General features: G+C 37.3%; 1 protein-coding gene across 1 annotated transcript; it reads left to right on the top strand.

The window, feature by feature from the left end:
- Positions 1 to 6,621: 6,621 nt before the first annotated feature.
- On the top strand, positions 6,622 to 9,729 carry LOC115440962 (transient receptor potential channel pyrexia-like). The gene is given in 2 exon segments (XM_030165499.2): positions 6,622 to 7,952; positions 7,955 to 9,729. Coding segments are annotated over 2 exon segments (2,946 nt in total). The 5' UTR covers positions 6,622 to 6,640; the 3' UTR covers positions 9,589 to 9,729.
- The last annotated feature ends 379 nt before the right edge of the window (positions 9,730 to 10,108 follow it).

Here is a 10,108-nt window from a genome sequence, read left to right as displayed (position 1 = left end):
CTCTTTATGGGCTTAATTTTTTATATTTTATTTTCATTGAAGGCGAAGTTTTCGGTGTCTGACCTGCGGAGATGTAGGCGGCTGCCGCACCCAGTAGTGCGGCGTGGTACACCTTAACAAGGCCCTTGTTACACATGCCTTGCACACGAAGAACGAAGAACAATAAACAAATATGTGTTTTTGTGTACTGTGAGTAATTTTAAAGGTTAAATTTTTTTATAGTTGTATAAAAGATAAATAAAATAGATTTAAGATTAACAAATAATAATAATTATCTCCATAATTAAGTGGCAAATAAATACTTATATTTTTAATATCGCGATGCGCATGCGTATTCCCTCACCGTAAGCCATACGTCCACTCATAAGCAGGCACTACCATCGAGATCTTTTAGTTGCAAAGTACTACGTGATACTCTACACACGTAGCTCTGAGCCATAAGACGTTCTCATAATGCCCAGTTAAATACTTACGCTGGCTACAAAGTCCTTCAAACCGAAATATAATGTGCATGCATACTGCTGCTTGACTACCAGCGTGTGTGTTATCTACCAGCTGAACAATCGTGGTGTACTCACGCATACAAGAGACCAACCACACTTGGATAACTCCCACTTTATTGTGTCACTGTGTATCGGCTTGCGGTAAATAGATCCAGCACACATGAGATATCTCGAAACGCAACAAGATGCCTCCTTCTGTTTTTCTTTGGGATACTGGCATTACCCCATTAACGGCATTCAAATTGGCGCATGAACATTCGTATTTTAATCGACTTCAAAAAAGGAAGAGGTCTCAATTCGATTGTATTTTTGAGTGTTTGTTATTATACTTTGGCTCTATTTTAAGCCAAATGCGTAGCAAATGACTAAAATAAACTAATCCGTTTTCTAATCACCAACGACCTGCTCAAAGCAGTGTCCCAAGTGCATAATCATTCGATCAAACATTAACGGTAAAGCGTCAGCGACGGCGTCATCACGGTCGTCAGTTCGATTCCCCGGTCGAGTACACCCGTCCGACTGATCGGGAGATCGCGCGCCGGATAACCGTCTGAATGTGCGTGAACTTGACTTTGATATGCGCTAAATGTGTTAGTAATGAATATGTAGATTAGGTTAGGTTTTGAATTTTGCCTAAAGACATCAAGTCTCTGAAAGTTCTATATTATTTTAATTTGATCAATTACTGACTAGTTAGGTCGTATACGAGAGGCATTCGCGATTGATACCTTCGCTTTGTATTTGCCTGCCGTTAAGCCACGATATGAATATGGTATGCATTAAGTGAAGTATAATTAAGGAAAATATATCACAGGGCACGGTTCATAAATGGTATTCGATCCGCCAAGTGATATGTAAGACGGTTCATGCATATAGTATTCTTTTGGTTATCATTTGCTACTAAATGGAACTCCATTACATGGTATAGTTAGCTAGTTACTGCTCGGTCACTAAGCAATTATCAGTCAATCGATGTTTCCAACTTTTTTAATCGCAGTACCAAATAATGAGCTAGTGGTTTAAGTAAAGATTGATTTAGCAATGATATTGCATCTTTTATGACATGTAAACTCTCTTTTGTCGCCCAAAACTGTGCGTGTAATAGAAATGACTTGTATGATAACAAAATATCAAATCAAGGTGCGTGAAATATAAATTGTCACACAAAATATGCAATCAAGACAAGGGCGTTTACTATCTCAAGTATCGACCTACTTCTACAAATAATGAGTACTAAAAACGTGTATCCATTCTCGACCACTTTCTAGAATAGTAATGAAAATAAACAATATTATTAAATATTTCTAGTGTTTTGCAAAATCATTTCTAGAACGTGCAACGTTATCTCTTCTATTTTTATTGCTGTTTGTTCTTTGTGTATCGCACTATCTGTAGAAAGCGCGAGGATTTTTATATTATACGATTATATATTGTTAAAAGCAAAATTATATACTGCAAATTTTCCTATTTGTCTTGGGCTAAACCTCCGTGAAGCGGTTGACATCAGTTTTTATTTGAGAATTCTTTAAAAAAATGTGGAAGTAAAACACAGATCTCAAATCCGTCATAGATCACTCGATAATATTTTTGGTCTACAATAAAATGGAATGACATGGCGGAGGTAGCTCCACTATCCCTTAAAATCTATGAAAGTTACAGCTTTGTTGCATTTCGAGTAAATAGTAAGATTGGCGAAGTTTCTTTCTGTCCAATGTTTTAAATTTGGCAACGCATACATATTAACTTTTAATATTATTGATGTTTATCGTGGTATTCACATAACATTCGATAATTATATAACTCCCTTCGACTTTTTTAAACATATAAAACTTAACTACGTTAATTCAACAAAAAATCTAAACTAAAATTAAAAGTATACGATATTCTCACGACAAAATCGTATAGTATAAACGTAATGAAAACTAGTTTAGTAGCCGTTGGTCCGTAGATATTTCTGGCTACAGATATTGACAATATTAATAAGGCGAAATAAAATATGGCTAAAGATAGCCGCGGTGTGCGCTAGAAACTTACCGCGGCTTCACTCAATACAAGATATTTATATCATTTAGTACCATGTTGTTATGGCTGTTGTTATTACATGAAAATGTGAGTATGGTCTTAAAATTCGTCAAACGACATTGTCTTCTCTCTTGATAGCCGGCTTACTCATACTGTCTTATTTATACTTATTTAACAAGAGGCCCTTAAAGACGTTGTCCTGCCCTAAAAGGATATAAATTTCTAGAACCCGAGTACAGCGCCTACCGTGTCCAATTGTGTATCTAAACCATCCAGTGTGGTATACGAAAATACATACTAAATTTCTTCGGTCTAAATTGGTCCAACGTTTAGAAAAAATTCAGTGAAATACATACGTATATATAAGAATTACACTTAATGTATTTTTGATATTTATCTAAAATCTCTGCTAAATTCACATACGCCAAACTTGTGAACTGTCAAAGCCGCGAAGTTAAAATTGGCATAAGTTTTCTGAAATTTTTCAAGTTCTTAATTTTTATTTTCGCAGTGATCTCCTTCAAAGTATGAAGCTAAAACAAAAGATTCATGAAATCGATAAAGTCGTTCTCAAGTTATGGCATGACCAAGGGAAATGTAGCTTCCTTTATATACTACTTTAGATACTACTATTTATCAAAAACGAATCATCGTCGCGTTAAAACTTAGTCACAGTCTCAAAAACACCCAAACATACATCGTACCACATGAGATCGCACTGCTCTGATTACCCTGGGACATAATCTTTTTACTCTGGCTTTAGAATGCTGGACAACAACATAACTTTGATAACGGAATAGACAAAGCCACACGCAGAATCTCACAAGCGAGAATACTATAACTATTAAAGAACTTTAAATATCCATAAAAATCCTTTTAGGTCATCAGTCCATCAGATTAGCAATAATCAGATCCATACCAAGAGCGAACTGGTTCGAAACTCAAAATAATTGTTTGTGACAAGCGTGTCTCGCCCGTCAACACATGGACTAAAAAAGTGCTCAATAAGAGTTGACACAGACAGACTATTCTATTGACCTACTATTATATCACAAATATGAGTGGTATTAATAGGTTATTTATAAAACATACTTATATTTGCATGCTGACCTTGTTTAATTCTTAGATATAATACTTTTTAGTTCAAAGGGTGGGGTGATAAAAAGGTCCTGCAGCTAAACCACTGCGCGAGACTCAAGACTGTCCCTTCCGACCCTCCCAAGGTCGCCACTCTTAAATGTCATGCCTTCGACCATGCTATCGATGTTTTAGTACCAACGAAGAAATAGTCTATCTAATGATAACTTACAGCCATTGCCTATAAACTTTCCCAGTCTTAGAGCTATCAGGGACGCTGCACCGACTTTCAGCCTCAAAATAACACGGATTAGGAAGTGTTCTGGAACTCCGGCAATTTTTATAGAATACAAAACGCATCAACTAGCTATCATCATCATCAGCAGCAGGATGTCCACTGCTGAACCCATGCCTCCCCCTAAGATCCAGATCGACCTATTGGAAGCTAACTAGCTATCGCTACGTTTTTTTCGAGTCAATGTCATTACCTCTGTCGAGTCAATCTTGTTCTGAACAAATAACTAAAGCCTTACTTTAGTAGTTTATAAATAAACTGGTGAAGAACTCGAAAACTGAACATAATATATAACAGCTCTGTATTTTATACAACCTCACTGATAGGCTCGGGCCTCCGCTACTACTGAGAGGGATAAGGCCTTAGTCTCCTATGCTGGTCTATTGCAAATTAGTAGATTTCACACACCCTCAAAATTCTCATATAGAACTTCTTAGGTATGCAGGTTTCATCACGATGTTTTCCTTCACCGTTAAAGCGGACCATAATTCAGCTAGAATACACACCTAACTTTTAAAAAGTCAGAGGTGCCTTGCGTTTAGAATTTGCGGAAATTCGTCTCGGCAATTCGTTCCACTCCCAACTAGGCTATCACCGCATTTTATTTATTTTTTAAATGAATATGTGTCGCGAAATACTTGACAAATTGTTCGTACATACATACCACCCAGCCGTTTCCCGTTTTATCGACAGCCAGAGGTTATAATTACTCCTATATTTTGCTAAGTTAGGTTTCTAGAGGAGCTGACAGACTTCGGGCTTATTGACCAGAAAAACCCAATATCAACTGCTTTCGATTGGTTCATTTCTATAAATATGGTCTGACATTGTTGTAATGTATACAAATATATAAATAAATGTTTACGACGCTTTTCAGTCCAACTGAGCATGTCAATATTAACTCATGAGGCGGGTTGACGTCCTGTCACAGTGACAGTTTAATGAGAAAAACATACAACTTTATCTACGTTCATATTGTAGACGCGTGAACGTTGTCAAAGTCTATCGTTTATGTTTAGAGAATTCTTAGTTAGAATACACTTGTTTTTGGAGCTATCATAGCTGCTTGTTGGTTGCTTTTGCTACGTTTACTGATTGATGTATTTGTTTGTTGTATATGCCCGTTTTTTGGACTCAATACGAAATTCTTGCTAATGACAGTTTTTACATAGAATCAAAATCAGATATTTACCAGATTATTTATTTAAGTAAGGTAGTGTTCTGTTTATTCTCAAATGTTGGGACGTAGGAAGCCGGTAGTAAAAAGATATCTGCATTATTTTTGCATGTTGGTAAAAGTGTCTTGCGTCAACTCGAATATTGGAATTATATAAGGACATTTAGAAGAAAAGATAGTATAATTTTACTGTCTGGGACTTAGGTAAACTAGTAATTTTACATACATACATAACATCACGCATTTATCCCCGAAGGGGTATGCAGAGGTGCAACTAAGGCACCCACTTTTCGCCAAGTATGTTCCGTCCCATGATGTGACAGGGGACGAGCCTATCGCCATATCGGGCACAAATTCCAGACTCCGGGCTGATACTGAGCAGAAAAACCTAAATATCACTTTGCCCGACCCGGGATTCGAACCCAGGACCTCAGAGCGCTAATGTACCGGACATGCAATACAACTACGCTACCGAGGCAGTCACTAGTAATTTTTTTATTTATTTATATTATAAATAAGGAAAATAAATGAAAAGGTAACATTTTAAGTAAAAAACGGATAATGTTTTCTTATGTTTACGCAAATGTTAGACTTAGAATTAAAATTAGATTTCGGATTTGATCGCGGTTTTTATATGTTAATTTTCTCCCGAAGTTTCAAAGACTGCTGTAACCTTGAGTCCGCCCTGTGACTATGAAGACCGTGACCATGTAGCGTTACGGGACGCGTTCTGACAATATCTGCATATAAAATAATTTAACGTAGAACTGAGATAGGAAACTGTAAATTGTCCATTATATAAGCAAAGCAATATTCATACAGAGCTACCAAATGATAAGATGATATAAAAAATATAGGCTAAATTGAGTGGAATTGTACAAAAACAGCACCATAGTCTTACAAACTTTTAGCTTTATTGATGTTTTTTTACGATTAAAAATTTTGACAGCGTGCATAGAAATTCACTAACCTATCTTACTTTTCTTTTAATGGCAGTAACCTGTAACAACTAAAATTCAATTAAATAATAATATATAATACCCAAATGTACAAAGTTAAAGAAAACAAGACACGTGAATTGGAAAAATGCTGTAACACGTGAATGTTAAGCCTCACCAAAACTGATAAACGGTAAGCCTTTTGTTTACCGTACACCTCTTGATAGCAAAGATCTTCTATTTGCCTAAGGTTTTGAATATTTTTACGTTAACGGCACAAAACGAAATGCAAATATTTTTATGGAAATAATTAAAATTTTGTCATGCACAAAAAATGTAAGTGTCTTTGAACAAAGAATATTTTATTCTCGCTTTACCGTTTGTTGCAGATACACAGTCTTGTATGTATATATACTTATAATAATATTCGTATTAAAACAGTAGTTTCACAAAAAACAACAAACACCTTACTTTTAAGAATTATCTCGATTAATTAAAATATAATTGCGCATAAAAATAACTTCATAAATCACAACGTCAAACAGAAATCTCGCATGTCTCCGCTCATTCAAACAAGACAGATAAGATAACGCCGTGTACTACCTCTCCGCTCAGTCGCGATCTTACAATGGACAACTTCGGCTACCGCGAAATGGGTTGGCCATCTCCGTTGCAGACTCCCGCGCAAACCCCCACAAGATCTCGTCTCACCAGCAGCGTACGCTCAAGAGTTCGTGAACCTGAAGAATACCCTCTCAATTCCGCGTACAGACATGTCAAGAACATCGATTTGCTTGAATCAGCTCGGGAGCCCGGCAAAGCTAAGGAGTACTTGTTCGTCGGACCATCACCGCCAGCTGAAGATGCACCGAATATGTACCACAGTTTCGATGTCCTTGCACCGGACCCAGAAGCCAGGTTAACTGAAGAAGCAGTGCGGAGAGGATTGTGTGAACGCGCACTAACTTTAGGAGCTGCGAGATTTTTTGATGATGTGGAATGTGGATTAATAACAGCAGAAAACATAGAAGAACACATCAGTTCCGCGCCTGAAGTGGTTGTGAATTTGACTCTATTGTGGGCCGCATTTCTCACTCGGGATGAGTTGTTACCTGCTATTCTGGAAGCTGGAGCCGATATTCATTACTCAGAGTCACCCGGTTTGACAGCTTTGCATATGGCAGCATTCAGTGGAGCTGGCAGAGCTGCTATATTTTTAATTTCGAGAGGAGCGGACGTCGATTTTGCGCCTAAATATTTTACGCCCCTTCATTGTGCTGCATTTGGGAACTCTCTTGAAGTTGCTGAAATTTTGATAGCCAATGAAGCATCATTACACTCGGTGGTTCAAAGAGCTGGATGTGAAGACAATCTTGTTCATTGTGCAGTGAGAGCTGATGCTGTGGAGTGTATGGAAATGTTTATAGAGAGAGGAGTAGACCCTTCATATGTGACATCTGGAGGCTTGAACGCTTTACATTTGGCAGCGGAGATCGGAGCTCAACGTTGTCTCTCATACTTGCTAAAAGAAACGAAGATAAGTGTAAACGGAGTCACAAAACAAAGAGATAAGGAATGCACAGCGCTACACTTAGCAGCAGCTAGAGGATACGCTGAATGCGTCGAACTTCTTTTATCAGAAGGTGCTAAAGCAAACACGAAGAATTACAGAGGATTCACGGCTCTTCACCTAGCTTCAAGATGTTCGAGTATTGAATGCGTTGAAGTGCTTCTCCGAGATGGCAACGCCGACCCCAATGCAGAAGACTACGATAAAAGAACCCCTCTTCATGCCGCAATATGTCGCGCCGACCGAGCTTGTGACATCATCGATATGTTGGTAAGTTGGGGTGCTCAAGTCAACAAAAAAGACGAATACGGATATTCTGCTCTTCATTTGGCAGCAATGGACGGCCTGACTCAATGCGTGGAAACATTGATTTTCTCGGGGCCGATGTCACGTCCAAATCGAAGAAAGGTCACACCGCTCTGAGCGTCATTGCAAGAAAGACACCGAAATCACTCGCAATTTTGAAATACAATTTAGACTGCGGCATATCACTCAGCCGTTCGACTGAAGGCAACGAAGAAGTGCAGATAGAATTCGATTTTGGCAAATTATTAAAATTTTCATATCCCCGCGAGATAACATATTTGAACAGTTTGATTGATGAAGGTCAGAAAGACATTTTGTTACATCCGCTGTGTTCGGCGTTTTTATTTATGAAATGGCGTAAAATAAGAAAATTTTACCTAGCCAGACTCATCTTTTGCTTCTTGTTTGTGTCGTTCCTATCGATATATGTGCTAACAGCTGTAGTAAAAACCTGTAAAGGTAAATACTCGAAAAAATACGGAGTGCCGAATGAGTTGTGTCAAGCCCAATCACTGCTGGGTATCATGTTAGAAAATAATCCAATTGAATTTGAAAGATGGGTTCTTATGGCCATCACTGCTTTTGAAATAGTAAGAAAATTAACGGGCATAACGGGATATTCGAGTTTATATCAATATTTTACGACCTTTGAGAACTTGATGGAGTGGTTTGTTCTTCTTTCTGTGTTCTCCCTCTATAATATCCATCGTGACTATAGCTGGCAGAACCACGTCGGGGGGTATGCTGTGTTGGGAGCATGGACCAATCTCATGTTGATGATGGGACAACTGCCTATGTTCGGAGATTACGTCGCTATGTACCAGAAAGTTTTGACAGAATTCCTCAAATTACTGCTGGCCTATATTTGCTTACTTCTCGGCTTTACCATTTGTTTCTGCGTGGTCTTTCCCAATGAGGAAATGTTCTCTAATCCCTTAATGGGTTTCATCAGTACGTTATCAATGATGGTAGGAGAATTAAATCTAAATATATTAATCAACGATCCGATGCAAGACGATCCTCCTTTGATCTTCGAATTATCATCTCAAATTATCTTCATTCTATTCTTATTATTTGTTACCGTTATACTAATGAACCTATTAGTTGGTATAGCTGTTCATGACATCCAAGGATTGAGAAAAACAGCAGGACTATCCAAATTAGTTCGCCAAACAAAACTGATTCTATTCGTAGAGATGGGCATGTTTAGTGCTTGGCTACCCAAATGCCTGCACAAATACGTATACAGGACAGCCCTAGTTTCTCCTGAGGCTGGCAAAGTTATATTGAGTGTGAAACCATTGAACCCTAGGGAGAAACGACTGCCTACTGATATAATGATGGCTGCGTACGAACTGGCGCAAATAAACAAAGTAAAATCAGGGAGATCAGTAAAAGAGATTTTATATAAGAACAAGTTCTCATCAAAACTGAAGAATGAAGGGCAGTCGAACGATCACAACTTCAACATAGAGATAAGAGGGATGCAAGAGAAGATAGACCAGGCTACGTTTAATTTAAAGAAGATTGACCAGGAGATGAGACATCTGAATACATTGCTAATGGAACAACAAACGATGTTGCAAAATGTTTTCAAATATTCTGAAGTGGTGCCTTACAGATCTTCGTATGCCACTACGCCAATATATCCAGAATCTCCGGTGTTCTTCTCAAGTAACACCTCTGAGAGTAATAAATAAGGGACTTGGGTTTGGTTATCAGGGTTTTAGGGGCTGTGAATTGAGTGTGCTAATGGTTTGTCGTTAAAGGTTGAAGTAGAATGAAGGTGAAATTTTGTTATTCTGTATTTTTTATATAAATTAAATTGTTTTGTTAAAATATTGTTTTTTTTTAATTCCTAAAACCAATTCACCATTGTGCATATAAATATTTACAAATGTTGATTGAAATAATATGTATTGCAAATAAAAGGAATACACAAAAGATTTTTTATATTTACCTTAAATAATAAACAAATTTACGTCAAACTCTTATCTGAAATAATAAGAAATAAGACCGTTATTATTTCTGATGCCTAACTGTACTTCCTTTATTTATTTTAATCAACGATGACGTCATTATATCCAAAAGAATGGTCCTTTTTCTAAATTTAGATAATTACATAGTTAGACAGATGTAAATATTTTTTATTTTATTTATTTATCTATTTATTGTGTGATTATTGGTTTCTCTAAACTTTCTCGTTGGCGTAGTTGAATT

This window comes from Manduca sexta, chromosome 6 (genome assembly GCF_014839805.1).
Source record: "Manduca sexta isolate Smith_Timp_Sample1 chromosome 6, JHU_Msex_v1.0, whole genome shotgun sequence".
Taxonomy (NCBI): domain Eukaryota; kingdom Metazoa; phylum Arthropoda; class Insecta; order Lepidoptera; family Sphingidae; genus Manduca; species Manduca sexta.
This window is presented reverse-complemented; position numbering and strand designations above follow the sequence as displayed.